This window comes from Apteryx rowi, unplaced genomic scaffold (assembly GCF_003343035.1).
Source record: "Apteryx rowi isolate R43461 unplaced genomic scaffold, aptRow1 scaffold_45, whole genome shotgun sequence".
NCBI lineage: Eukaryota > Metazoa > Chordata > Aves > Apterygiformes > Apterygidae > Apteryx > Apteryx rowi.
In genome coordinates, this window is record NW_020450705.1 from 821,030 (window position 1) to 833,901 (window position 12,872).

At 64.1% G+C, this 12,872-nt stretch overlaps 2 protein-coding genes across 5 annotated transcripts in view; one reads left to right on the forward strand and one right to left on the reverse strand.

Annotated features, from left to right (window-relative positions):
• Positions 1–90: 90 nt before the first annotated feature.
• On the forward strand, positions 91–8,046 carry RHOC (ras homolog family member C). 4 transcript variants are annotated; one of them, XM_026077312.1, is made up of 5 exons: positions 91–123; positions 6,616–6,773; positions 6,960–7,080; positions 7,184–7,314; positions 7,439–8,046. In XM_026077312.1, exons 2-5 carry the CDS (start codon positions 6,618–6,620, stop codon positions 7,610–7,612), a joined length of 582 nt encoding a protein of 193 aa, XP_025933097.1. In that variant the 5' UTR covers positions 91–123; positions 6,616–6,617; the 3' UTR covers positions 7,613–8,046. The 4 variants fall into 4 exon arrangements, with proteins under 4 accessions (XP_025933097.1, XP_025933095.1, XP_025933096.1 ...); XM_026077310.1 differs by lacking the exon at positions 91–123 and adding an exon at positions 727–738; XM_026077311.1 differs by lacking the exon at positions 91–123 and adding an exon at positions 6,246–6,489.
• Positions 8,047–8,648: 602 nt separating this feature from the next.
• MOV10 (Mov10 RISC complex RNA helicase) overlaps positions 8,649–12,872 on the reverse strand; it is a 7,485-nt gene continuing 3,261 nt past the window's right edge. Inside the window, exons 6-21 of the mRNA XM_026077332.1 lie at positions 12,653–12,775; positions 12,327–12,480; positions 12,081–12,235; positions 11,772–11,948; positions 11,523–11,670; positions 11,289–11,450; positions 11,107–11,210; positions 10,894–10,991; positions 10,695–10,814; positions 10,350–10,452; positions 10,124–10,247; positions 9,860–10,051; positions 9,729–9,803; positions 9,511–9,636; positions 9,323–9,411; positions 8,649–8,854 (exon numbers count right to left, since the gene is read on the reverse strand). Coding sequence (XP_025933117.1) covers positions 8,740–8,854; positions 9,323–9,411; positions 9,511–9,636; positions 9,729–9,803; positions 9,860–10,051; positions 10,124–10,247; positions 10,350–10,452; positions 10,695–10,814; positions 10,894–10,991; positions 11,107–11,210; positions 11,289–11,450; positions 11,523–11,670; positions 11,772–11,948; positions 12,081–12,235; positions 12,327–12,480; positions 12,653–12,775 — 2,065 coding nt within the window. The 3' untranslated portion in view covers positions 8,649–8,739. The remainder of the gene's footprint in view (positions 8,855–9,322; positions 9,412–9,510; positions 9,637–9,728; positions 9,804–9,859; positions 10,052–10,123; positions 10,248–10,349; positions 10,453–10,694; positions 10,815–10,893; positions 10,992–11,106; positions 11,211–11,288; positions 11,451–11,522; positions 11,671–11,771; positions 11,949–12,080; positions 12,236–12,326; positions 12,481–12,652; positions 12,776–12,872) is intronic.

Here is a 12,872-nt window from a genome sequence, read left to right on the forward strand (position 1 = left end):
CCCGGCTCCGGGCGGCCCCCTCCCAGCGCCGCCTCCCGCGCGGCCTCCTCATCTGAGCAGCGACTCCGTGTTTGCGTCGGAAAAAGGGAAAAAAGTTCCCTTCGCGTGCTGCCGAGCTCATTGGTAAGCGTTTAGGTGGGGGGGATCGTTGTGTAATGTCTCCGGAGCAAGGAAGCATTCCAAAACCATGACCGCGCCGCGCTTTCCAGCGCGGACAGTCTGGCAGCCAAGTCCTTCCAGCGGCTGCCAAATCCCCTCGGCCCGGCCTCGGCCTCCGGGCGCCCGGGAAAGGCGGCGCCGCTGCCCGGGGCATCGCTGCCCGGAGCAGGAGCCACGCGAGGCAGGGGCAGCACCCGCACCACATCCCTAGCAAAGTGTTTGCTTAGGTTGTGAAACCAAAGGCAGGAAGCTGATGGCTTCAGTTATGTGTTTTATCTGTATTTCATTGGTATCAGTTGTGTTTTATTTTCTTTTTTTCAAGTGTCTTCTGGTGGCCCAGCAGTTTCACTTTATACTCGGCTCCTCTTTCTTAGCTGCAAGGAGCACAGTTAAAGGCTGTGCGAGACCCCACGGACCTTAAATTGCATCCACATTCTTGACAGATACAGCCTTTCCAGGGAAATGTTTTCCAAGTGGAAAACAAGCCAAGTCACCCTCTTCCAATGGTTATCAGAAGCATTTAACCAGATTTACCTTGTAACTTGCTGTTTACACTGGAGAGGAGTATCGACATGAAAAGTAAGGAATGTATTAGCAAGTATTGATTGGCCCTGGGGCAAAGGCAGTAAAGCCTTGCACAAGTGCAGGCGTTTGCTGAGATCCTGGTGTGTGATTTGAAGCTTTCAGCAAGATACTTGTGTTGCTGTGAGCCTGGGAGGGCTGTTACTTTGGGGGAAGGTAAAATAACAAGCTGGCATAATGCTCTTTGGAAAAAGAAGTAAGGGCGGCAGCACAGGCCTCCTTGAGGGAGGAGGCAAAATGATGTAGGTACCAGATGGAGTAGAAAATTGGAAGAAAGAGGGAACTCTATCACCTCGGTGTACCGATGGGGGTTTTCCTCGCTGCTCGCTCACTGTGTGCCACGTTTTTCACTCGTATTATTTTCAGTGCGTCCTATTAAAATAAAACACTTCAGGTAGGCCAATAGGTTCAGCAACTGTATATAAAAAGTTAGCTTCTCTTTAGCATAGTGATATGTAAAAAGTCCACAGCTGCCATCCCTGTGAGTTTAATTTAAGAGGTGTTTTGCGCACATGAGGTTTATTCACTGCTTCAAGAGTGATCACCTGGCTTTCGCTTCTTTGGATGCCATCGTGCCACAAAAGACATGTAAATTAGTTGTAATAAGACTCCTCGCTCCCGGTTATGTTTGTCTCATACGTTGGATTGCTGGGTACTTACACGCAGCGTCACCACTGCCAAGCAAGCACGGGGCGATGCTCCCTGGGGCCCCAGCTGGTGCGGGGCAGGCCCTGCCGTAAGGGGGGCCGGGAGGGCTGGGACACGCGGCGATTCCTTCCGCTCTGGGGTTTCTCCCTAGCAGCGGTGAGAGCAAGCGTGTGTTTTCCCACGCCGCCTGCTTCAAGCCCTGTTGGGCTTTAAAATCCTTCAGTCCCAAGTCCCTTTCTCTGCTTTGCTTGTGGATGTTCTTCTGGGTTTGACACGAGCTGCCTGTTCACTCCTGTTCCCGGGCTGTCCGGACCGTTCCACTTTCCACTGGCCGGAGCGTGCTCTAAAATTCAGCCTGTCTAATCGTGCCGAAACCATATCACACAGTTTGTAAGATCTCAGAGTTGAGCGTTGAGTTTGAGCTCCTGTTCTGATCGTCACTGGTTCTTTGGATATGGCAGGCCTGGGCCTTAAGCAGCAGTTTTGGGCAGCTTTCCCAGGAGATATATAAAGACACTTTCCTCATCCTTAGTGCTGCGTGCCTGGTAACTCTGGAAGCGATGGCAAGCAGGGCAGAGAAGCTCTGGGCTCGCGAACACCAGCAGATCCTCGTGGGAGAGCCCTGAAGCCACCGCGCAGCTCCCCTCTGCCTGCTCTCCTCCCCTCCAAAAGACGCTGCAGACTGATGCAATTAGATAGGGCCGTGCAGGCGGACGCCCGCAGGGAGGGATGCGGGAGGGCAGCGCGGGTTCGGGTGGGAGCTGCTCCTCGTGTGGTTCGTACCTGGGTGCAGGGCTCTGACACGAACGTGAGCAATGGTTACTCGCATGAGTAAGGGCTGTGGGCTTGGGCGCGTGCAGCACGTACACATGCACAGCGTGGCGTGGCGTGGCCTGCCCAGCAGCTGCGTGTACGTGAAACTGCGGTTGCTTGCTCTGCCACAGCCCGTACCGCTGTGACCGTCGGTCTAGAAGCTGAGATCTGCCCAGGAGCTCGTAATGGCAGAATTTAGGCTCCGGTTTCCCTTGTGTTTCACGGCATTGCTGTCTTCCCTTCGAGACGTCTTTGGAACTTTTTTCTGCTCCTGTTTAAGAATTCCTCTCGTACCTGAGATATCTGCAGGAAGCCATGCACTACTTTTGCTATGATTTAGATAGCTCAGCAAATTAAATTCCCCTCAGTGGGTTTATCTTTTAGATTTTAATTTGGAAGTTTACTTTCTTTCTCACTGCACCGGCGACGCCAGCAAGTAATGCTAGCTAAAGCCATTTCTGCTGCAAAACAGTAGAATTAAGAGACTTTCTGCTGGGAATCCATGCAAGTTTTAGAGCTGTAGGTCTGTGTGGCTGGGGAGTGAAGGGAGAGTTTTGCTCCTCCTGCTGCGTTTCTGAAGTCCTTCCTGCCTGCTTCCACCGGTCTGTTGCAGCCGGGGCCCTGGCAGCTCCAGCACTGATTTGTGGCTCTCCGCGAGCCGTGGTTGTTTGCCTGGCTGCGTGCCAGCCCCGGCCGTCGCGCCTCTCCCCGTGCCGTCCCGATGTGCACTCGCCCGGCGGTGCCTCGGGATGTGGCAGCCGTCCCTTGCGCGCACAAAGCCATGTTTAGAAGCGGAGACGGTTTGTCCCCGGCTGCACTGGTTAGCAAACATTTTCTGTGTTCCTTGCTAGGGTTTCGCGCTGTCTTTCATGCTCTTTGGATGCTGTGGGCTCTCTTAGGTCTCGTCTGTATTACAGGTTGCGCTGGCTTGACTAAAGGCCTGAGTTTTGGGGTTTGGGAATCTGGTGAAATGCCGTGCAAGTTATTCTAGCCTTCAGTCTGGTTTGGGTCACGTTAGCCCAGCTCCTTCCCAAACAAAAGTTAAATCAAAGCAGTCTGACTTCTCGTTGCAAAATGGCTTTGGGGACAGAGTTAACTCGTTGTTTTAGACGATGGAGTCGGACCAGTTGTTCCGAATGTCTCGCTACCTTCGATCCTAGAGGAGCAATGGGAGAACTGCCACAACAGGAGAGGTATTTCCTGATAATCCGACAAGCCTGTAACGAAACGCTTTGTGGTGGCTCTGCAAACCTGTCCTGGAAAGGCATGAGCACGAGCCCCAGGTCTGCCCTCCCGCCTTTTGCCGAGAAGATCGCTCGGGAAGCATTCACGGCTTCAGCTCGTCTGGCTGCGTAGGGCGTCACGAGATCGGATTCTTGCTGTGGAAACGGCGTCGGAAGACTTGACCCTCCTCCTTGCTCCGCCATCCCGTGCAAATCCTTGGAGAGGAGGTTTTGTTCGGAGCGGGACGTCTGCTGGGCTCGGGGCTGCGCGCAGGACCCGGCCTCCGCGGGGCTCCTTGCAGCACGGCGCAGCTCGACGCCCCCAGTTATCCCGCTCCGGGGTTGCGTCTGCGGCCAGGGTCACGGCCAAAGGAAATTCGGGTGGTTTTGCGGGTAGGTGGCGTCACAACTCCAGCAGAAGGGCTGGACTATCAACGAACAGAGTTTGTTCTAAATTAGAAATTCCCCAAACTCTTCTGCTGGCACAGGGAGCTCAAGTCTGGCAAAAGAGTTTGGCTGGAAGGTTTCTGTCCCTGGTTTCATTCCTTCTTCAAAGCGTTAACGTCCTTCTCTGCCATTTCCTGAGATCCTGTAACAGAAACTGGATGAAAGATGCATCCTGTTTCCAGAGGAGTTCCCCATCTCCTACCCAGCAGGAACTTCGTATCTTGAGTCACGAAGCCGGGAGAGGCTCACGCTGTAACGGCCATGCTGCAGCCCTTGCTATTTTTACCGTGATGGCTTTAGAGTAGCTGCTTGGAAAATAGAGGAGAGCAATTTTGTTCCATTTTGCAATTTCTCGGCTGCCTGTTGAGGCTTTGCTCTTCTGAACAAGCACAAGAAATCTCAAGTTAGGCACCTAAAATGCTGCTCGCTCCTGAAAACCTCGGTTGCTCCATGTGCCGGGTTAGTTTGTTAAAGTATTTTGGCCCCCAGTGTTTATTAAAGCACTGGGTGGTTAAGGCTTTGCAACCTGCATTTCCGTATCCAGCGTTGGTGACTGCTGCTTTAGCCATTTGGCAGTTTCGGTGGAGCTCCCCTCCTTGAACTGCCCCTGGATTTGCCGCTGTCAGTCACCAGCTCGCGGTCCGGGGATGGAGCTGTCGATGCGGAGCGGGGCCCTTTGCATCGCGCGTCCCGGGTGACAAAGCGGCACCTGCGGGGAGAAGCTAACCTGCCCTGCAGGAACACCGGCCGGGTCCGGCTGTGCCGGAGGGAGCGAGGTGCCCGGCCAGTCCCGCGTCCCTGTGGCCCCGGCCTGCCAGGGTCCCAGAGGGCTGCTGGCGGCCAGGAGGCTCCCGCCTCGCCCGTCTCCGGACACCGACCTCGGATTGCTATTTCTGGCCGCGCCGGTGAGTAACGCAGTGAGTTGTGTTGAGATTCTGGGCGGGGGAGAAAAGTCGCTGTGCTGATGAGTCAGTGCCGAGTGTCCCGCGGCTCCGGGAAGCGTCTGGCTCCCGGTGCAGCGCGGGCAGCACGCTCCCGTGTCCGGTGCGGTGCAGGCATCATGTTCCCGCATCCGGCATGGTGCAGTTGTCATGCTCCCGTGTCCGGCGCGGTGTGGGCTCGCCGCTGTGCTGCGCGCCCCGCCGCCTCCGGCTGTTTGCGTTTGGGACCGGAGATCCTGCTGCCTGCACCAGCAGGTCTCGTTTTTGCGCCTGCAAAGAGGCGGTCTGTCCCCGTGGATGCTCATCTGCGCGCTGCGGATGTGCCTCCCCCCGCGTTCTGCCGATTAGATAGCGGCGCTTCCCAGGCTGCCTCGCCGCCTCTGGCAGTCTCGCAGATGCGGAATAACAAAGCGGCAAATCCCGGTTTGCTGCGGGCAAAGGAATTTTCTATCTAAGTAAATAGATGTATTTTCCTTTTTTGTGCGGGGCTGTGTTTGACGCCGCGAGGCTCTCCTGGTTGAGGAGCGCTGGCTCTGGTTGGACGGGGCCCTTCGTCCCGGCTCTTCTCGCATTACACCCACGAGCTGCTTGTTTTTGTTAACGGCTCCGTGGCGTTAGTAAAACACCGGTGTTTTGGCTCGTGAGCCGATGTGCTCGTGCCCTGCCCAGACCTGGGGCTCTGGCCTGTGTTCGGACAAGCCTTTTCCCCTGTCTGCCGCGACCGCACGTCTGGACGGTTCCTCGCGACCCGTCCGAGGGCTGAAACGGGCGTCGCGCTTCAGCCGGGCCCAGCCGGGAGGAAGGCACGGACCCGCGCCGCGTGCCGTGCCGAGGGGAGCTCGCTGCGTCGTGCGCCCAAGGATCCATCCCGGCCCCGCGGCTCGTCCCGGGCGCCCGGAGCCTCCCTGCCCGCAATCGGGTTGTTTACAAGCCCGGAGCGCCGGGCGCCACCCAGGACACCGGGTCTGCCCCGAGGAATTTATAATCCGAAAACCAACCGGTTTGGGGAGTGACGCCCAGGTCATAAAAAATCCGGTTCGCCTGTTGGGTAGCAAAAGCCCTGAAGCGGGAGGGGGTTGTGGCAGCGGGGCCGGCGGGGGCGGTGCGGGAAATGCGGATCGGTTCTCCGCATGTCCCCGGGTTTCCCGAGGGCTTGGGTCCGGCAGAGCCTGGCCGGCTGGGTGGTTCTCCGGCAGCTTGTGCAGCAGCCGCTCCGCTCAGCTCCAGACGCTCCGCTGCACCCGCTGTGTCGGAGCAGGCAGCAGCAGGTGCTGGTGGGAGCGAAGCGGCTGCGGTGCGGAGGCACCGGCTGGCTCCTCTGCGCACCGGGATGCAGTGCAGCCGCGTGCCCTCGGCGAGTTCGGGGGGCGCCGCGAATGCAAGCCGCATTACGGGGCAAGAGACAGGCGTCTGGGTAAGTTGGAGAGGTTCGTCGTTTTGGGGTGGATCACCACGAACAAGTGACACTCTGCAGTGGTGGGTGCAACAACGAGGTGGAGCGGGGCCGGTCGAACCTGTTCCCGCAGCACCTCTGACCGGGGCCGTCCAGGAGCGCGCAGCAGCGGAGGCGGCGAGCCGAGCCAAGCCAAGCCGCTCATTGCACGAGTAACGGAGTGCCGGAAAGCCCCTCGGCCCCGAAACGGCCCGGGCTGGAGACGCCGGCTCTTGGCGCCCAGGTTGGCTGATGTGCCGTCGTCTCGTGATGCCGCCGGACGGTTGCGCTAGGGGCTTGGGGGTATCGGGAAAAACCCAGAGCGTTGCGTCTGCTCTGTTCCCCCCGCCCCAAAGCTCCTCTTTTGCAGCCATGGCAGCCATCCGGAAGAAGCTGGTGATTGTGGGAGACGGAGCCTGCGGAAAGACCTGTCTGCTGATCGTGTTCAGCAAGGACCAGTTCCCCGAGGTCTACGTGCCGACGGTGTTCGAGAACTACATCGCTGACATCGAGGTCGATGGAAAGCAGGTAACCGTCACCGCGGGCGAGCACGGGAGCCGTTCCCATCCGAAGTGCTGGGGCGGCGGGATGCGCGGCCGTGCCCGCTCCTGCCGCAGCTGCGTGCCCGGCGGACGGGGCTGCCCCACGTGTGCCGGAGCCCGAGGAGCGGCGTAGGAACAGCGGTGCTCCCGCTGAGCCGGGTCTCCCTGCTAGGTGGAGCTGGCCCTCTGGGACACGGCGGGCCAGGAAGACTACGACCGGCTGCGGCCCCTCTCGTACCCGGACACGGACGTTATCCTCATGTGCTTTTCCATCGACAGCCCAGACAGCCTAGGTAGGGGCCGGGGGCCGCGGGGCAGCAGCCTGCCAGCTGGCGAGGGTGCTGCGCGCCCGAGGGCCCCGGGGCTTAGCGGAGCCCGCGCGCGCTCTCTCCCCAGAGAACATTCCCGAGAAGTGGACCCCCGAAGTGAAGCACTTCTGCCCCAACGTGCCCATCATCCTCGTCGGCAACAAGAAGGACCTGCGGAACGACGAGCACACGCGGCGGGAGCTCGCCAAGATGAAGCAGGTAGGGCTGCGCGCCGGGCGCCCGCCGCCCCGCCACCCGGGGCACGGACCGCCAGCGCCGGCTCGTCCTGGCCTCTTGCCCCCTTCCGGGGACGTTCCCGAGCCTCCCTTGCGGTGATTCCTAGGAGCCCGTGAAGCCGGAGGAGGGGAGGGACATGGCCAACAGGATCAACGCCTTCGGCTACCTGGAGTGCTCGGCCAAGACGAAGGAGGGCGTGCGGGAGGTCTTCGAGATGGCCACGCGCGCCGGCTTGCAAGTCAGGAAGAACAAGAAGCGCAAAGGCTGCCCGCTGCTGTGAGCGGCCGGCGACCGCCCCGCCCCGTCCCGTCCCGTCCCGCGCCCACGGCATCGGCATCGGCACCGGCGCGGGGGGAGCCTGACGTCCGAGCAGGAACCTAGCGTGTTGGCGCCCGGCGGTGCCGGGCTCGGAGCGGGTCGGGGCCCCGGAGGGCCCGTGGGTGCGGGCTCGGTGCCCCCTCCCGTGCACTGGCTGTCGGCGCGGACTCGCCGGGGCGGTTTCCATGCCGGTCCGCAGGCAGAGCCGCGCGGAGCCGCCTTTGCACGGAGTCCTGCTGCTGCCCGAAACGCTCGGCTCCCCGGACCCGCGCCAGCGCCTCCTCCCAGCCCTCGAGCAGCGTAAGGCCTCGGCGCTCTTTAAGGCTGAACTGACTGTGGACTCGGCACCAGTAAATCAAGCTGTGTAACTGGGAGAATAAATGCAAACTGGTATTTTGGTAGTGGCAACCCCGCTGGCGTGGCATCCTTCTGGCTTGGCCAGGTCCGCGGCCCCGGTGCCCGGGGCCGAGCCCGCGCAGGCGCCGTGGCCCTGCCGCAGCGCGGGGGCCACTGGGCTCCCTCCCGTGCCGGGGGCAGTTCGGGAAGGGCACGAGCAGGGGCGGAGGCCGGAGCGCGGCCGGGCGGGCAAAACCAAGGCGGCGGTTGTCTCTAAGCCTTTATTGCGGGGAAGGGAAGGCAGTGCGTGCCGCGGTGCTTGCGCCAGCTCGCGGAGCCGCCGCCGGCGCACCGGGGCAGTGCGGCTGGGCGCTCCTGCTCCGGCCTGCTGAAACCGCCTTCCGCTGTCTGCGAACGGGATGCGGCTGTCGTGGGAGCTGCGCGCCCCTTGCAGCTCCGTGCGCCGAGCGATGCCGCTCGGGGGTGCAACGTCTGCGGGTCGGCCGCAGAGCGCGGCCCCGTCCAAAACCGCTTCGTGCCGAGCACGGCGCAGCAGGGCACGGCGGGCGCTCGTCCGCCCGTGCCGGGCTGGGCCGGCAGCGGCGGGGACCCCCCATGAGGGCCGCATCTGCCTGGGGCGCTGAACGCCCCCAGGGAGCGAGGCAGGGGAGAGCGGGACGTCGCTGCAGGCTGGGGCGAGCGCAGGGGTCCGGGTGCTCGCCACGCGGGTCCCGGCCCTCGCGTACCTGGTCGCTAGTTGCTCAAGCGGAGGGAGTCGAGCTCGGTGGCCAGGCCATCCTCCTCTGCGCTCTCCTCCTCGCAGGGGTAGCCCGTGTAGCCGCCCTCCTCCTTGCAGTACGCGAGAAACCTGGCAGGTGCAGAGCAATGGGCGCATGGGTGGCTGCCTGGCACGTTGCCGCTCTTGCAACGAGCACCAATGCTGTGCAACGGGCACACGGACGGCACCTCGGCATGTTGCTGCTTTTGCAACGAGCACCAACGCTGTGCAACGGGCATGCAGGTGGCACCTTGGCATGTTGCTGCTCTTGCAACGAGCACCAACACTGTGCAATGGGTATGCAGGTGGCACCTCGGCATGTTGCTGCTTTTGCAACGAGCACCAACGCTGTGCAACGGGCATGCAGGTAGCACCTTGGCACGTTGCTGCTCTTGCAACGAGCACCAACACTGTGCAATGTGCGCATGGGCAGCACCTCGGTGCGTTGCTGCTCTTGCAAGAAGCTCCAGCGCCGCCCTTCCCCGCCTGGCGTGCAAAGGCAGGAGAGCCCCAAACTCGCCGCAGGTGAGGGCCAGGAGGCAGCCGAGCCAGGCTTACCTGCACCAGTGGCGGTCCTTGCTGAGGACAGCGGGGTTGCCCACCACGATGAGCAGCGCCTTGGCCCTGGTGATGGCTACGTTGAGCCTCTGCAGGAGAGGAGAACAAGAGCGAGGGCTTTACCCCGGCGGCAGCCGGCTCCCGCGGCCTCTCCGCGGGGACGCGGGCGCCCCGGGGCACCGCGGCACCTTGGGGTTCTTGAGGAAGCCCAGCTTGAAGGTCTCGTCGAGGCGGAGGTACTCGCTGCAGCTGCGCACGGTGGAGATGAGGACCACGCGCCGCTCCTGGCCCTGGAACTCCTCCACGGAGCCCACCTGGGCAGCGCGGCGGGGTGAGGCCGGGCGCCGCCGCCCGCGCGGGCCGCGGCCGCCCTGGGCCCCCCGCGCCCCCGTCCCTCCCGCCGCACCTTCAGCAGGCCGATGTCCGGCAGCTTCCGCAGGTCGGCGTCCAGGGAGGTGACGGCTTTGCGGATCTTCTCCACCTGGGCGGAGCGGTGCGTGAAGCGGAGCGGAGCGGGGAGCCCCCCCCCGGCCCCACCTGCTTCCGGTAGGGCGAGATGACGCCGACGTCCGCGGGCGAGGCGGCGGGGCAGCCGCCCTTGCCCCCGCCCTGCAGCAGCTTCTTGAGGTAGCCGAGCAGGACCTCGATCTCGGCCGTGTTGAAGAACGAGGGGCTCCTGGCCTCCCGCTTGTCCTCCCCGGAGACGCCGTGGAAGATGATGGGGAAGCCCTGGGGGCGGAGGGAGTCGGGAGTCGGGAGTCGGGAGCTGCCGCGGCCCCGCGGGCGCCCGCCCGGCCTCACCTTCCTGGGCAGCTCCTGCCAGGCGCAGTAGAGGCCCCGGGTGTCGCGCGGGTGGCTGCCGCAGGCCTTCAGCTCGCTCTCGTAGAAGAGCTCGTTGGGCACCTTGAGGATGGCCGCGTGCGACCTGGCGGCGGGAGGCAGGGCTGGGCAGCGGCGGCGGTGGCGGGGGGGATGTGTCTGCCGTCCCACGCGGCTGGGATGTCCCTCCGCCCCTGCCCGTCCCCACCTGTAGTTCCACAGCAGCTTGGTGACGAAGCGCGGGTCGTACCCGCCGTCCGCCTTGGCGTAGAGGGGGTTGTGCCGCATCAGCCGCTCCAGCAGCGAGGTGCCTGCGCGTGGGGACACCGTCACTCCCGGACCCACCACCGCCACCATGGCACGTGGTGACACCATCACTCCCAGACCCACCACCACCACCATGGCATGTGATGACACCAACATTCCTGGACCACCGCTGCCACCATGGTGCATGGTGACACCATCACTCCCGGCCCCACCACCGCCATGGCACATGGTGACACCACCACCACCACCACGGCAGGTCCCAGTGCTGTCCCCCTGCCCTGCTCACCTAAGCCGTGCTCGGCGGCCAGCGGCGACCGCAGCACGGGGCCGAGCTGCTGGGGGTCCCCGGCCAGCACCAGCTGCCCCCCGCCGGGGTTGGTGTCCGGGTCCACGGCGGCGAGGATGCCTGGGCAGAGGCAGGGCTCAGCGCCGGCGTGGCGGTGGTGGCGCGCCGGGCAGCACGGGGCACACGCGGCACCACTCACCCGCCACGGCCACCACGCTCTCCGGCTCGGCCGCGTGGCCGCACTCGTCGATGAAGACGTGGGTGAAGTGTCCCGGTGGGAAGTTGGCTGACGCCAGCCTGGGGGGAGAGGGGAGCGGCGATGGCCCCGGCCGCCCCATCCCTCCCCCCTCCTCTCCCTGCGGCTCCGGGACCGCCGTGCCCTCCCGCTTGGCCCTGGTCCGGCCCCTCGCACCTGCCCGCCGTCACCAGGGTGGTGACCAGGACCCGGTACTGCGCCAGGCGCGTCCTGCTCGGGTACACGTAGCACTGCCGGTCGCCGTCCCAGTTGCAGCAGGGCTGAAAGGTGGCATTGGGTGGGATGGCCGCCCCTCGCCGGGGGACGGGGACGGGGATGGAGACGGGGCGCAGACCTACCCGGATGTCTGCAGGCACCTCCTGGTAGCTCCTGGAGCTGGCCATGATCCTGTAGACGTGCCGGGCGGGGATGTCCTTGATGAGGCGCTGGCACAGCAGGTCCGCGGCGCTGTTGGATGGGGCGCAGGCCAAGATCCGCGAGTCCTTCAGGCACGTCCATACCTACGTGAGGATGAGGTGACAGGTGACAGAGCCCCGTGGCCGCCGCGACGGTGCTCCGGGCTGGCCCCTTACCTGCTTGATGGCCTCCACGATGGTGACCGTCTTGCCGGTGCCGGGCGGCCCGAAGATGAGGTAGGGGGCTGGCCGGGACACCCCCGTCACGATGTGCGTCACCGCTCGGCGCTGCTCCTCGTTGTCCTGCAGCTTCTGGTCGAACCACCTGGAGGAGCAGGAGCTGGGCACGGGCAGCACCCGCGCCCAGCCCAGCCCCAGCCCCTATGTCCCACCCCAGCGCCCCGCCGCGAGGGCACGGCAGCTCACCGAGGCTGGAAGGTGCCGTCGAAGAGGGACTGCTGGCAGGAGGAGGAGGGGAAGAGGACTCCGGCCAAGCCCCGCTGCATGGCCAGGACCACGGCCCGGTGCTGCACCTGCAGCGGCAGCCGGCTGAAGGTGAAGGTCACGTCGAACTTCAGGTTATTCACAAACTTCTTCTGCAGCCTGGGGAAGAGCGGTGTGAGCAGGGCACGAGGAGCTGGCCAGAGCGTGGTCGCCACCACCCAGCCGTCCTCCTGCCTGGCCCGCGGGGCCGCCGGGGCCCCGCGACGCCTGCCGGGGCTGGACACCACTCACTTGGAGGAGAAGCCCAGCCTGACCTTCTCCAGCTCCACGGCGTGCACGTAGCCCTTGTACTGGACAAGCGGGGAGCGGTCCCGCTCGCTGCTGAGGCTGGCGAAGAGGTGGTCGCCCCGCAGCACCGACGGGCGGTTCTCGGCCACGCCGGGCACCTGCGCCGCGGAGCCGGCGTTACGCTGGGCGCCCTCCGCGCCGCCGGCCGCCCGGGCTCCCCTCCCGCCCTGGCTGCATGCCGGTACGCACGTCGAGGACCAGCAGCTCCCTGTCCTGCACCATGGTCACGTCCTGCATGTCGTAGCGCCGGATGTCCACCTCCATCTGGATCTCCTCCAGGTGCAGCAGCAGCTGGAACTTCTCCTGGTAGTTCTCGGGCTGCAGGGGGGCCGCCAGCAACGACCTGCGGGGCCAGGGCGCGGGGAGGTTGTCGTGCCCAGCGTGCCGCTGAAGGGTCTGCGGGCCGGGAGCCCCCCTCGGCTTGGCCTCCCCTTCGGACAGCTCAGCCGAAGGGGCCGCGGGAGCAGGCGGGGCGCGCGCAGCCCGGCGAGGAGCCGCCCCGCCGTAGCGCTCACTTCATCACCGCCCAGGCGGGGTTGGCGCCAGCGCCGGGGCCGCGCACGATGGCGTCCTTGAGGCTCTTGGGGTACTGGCAGGGGCTCAGCGGGATTTCCCTCTCCAGTTCGTTCTGCAGGTCGCTGGGCGGAGGAGACAGGCACGCTGCAGCGCCCGCAGGGCTCCCTCCGAGCGGCAGACGGGCACGCCGCTGCTCACCGCCCCCTCGACCCGCCGCCG

Excerpts from the sequence above, each read along its gene's own strand:
- RHOC (XM_026077309.1), top strand. The coding sequence starts at position 6,516 with ATGCCGCCGGACGGTTGCGCTAGGGGCTTGGGGGTATCGGGAAAAACC. Across the intron at positions 6,774-6,959 it reads TCGAGGTCGATGGAAAGCAG|GTGGAGCTGGCCCTCTGGGA; the intron begins GTAACCGTCACC and ends TCTCCCTGCTAG. Across the intron at positions 7,315-7,438 it reads AGCTCGCCAAGATGAAGCAG|GAGCCCGTGAAGCCGGAGGA; the intron begins GTAGGGCTGCGC and ends GGTGATTCCTAG.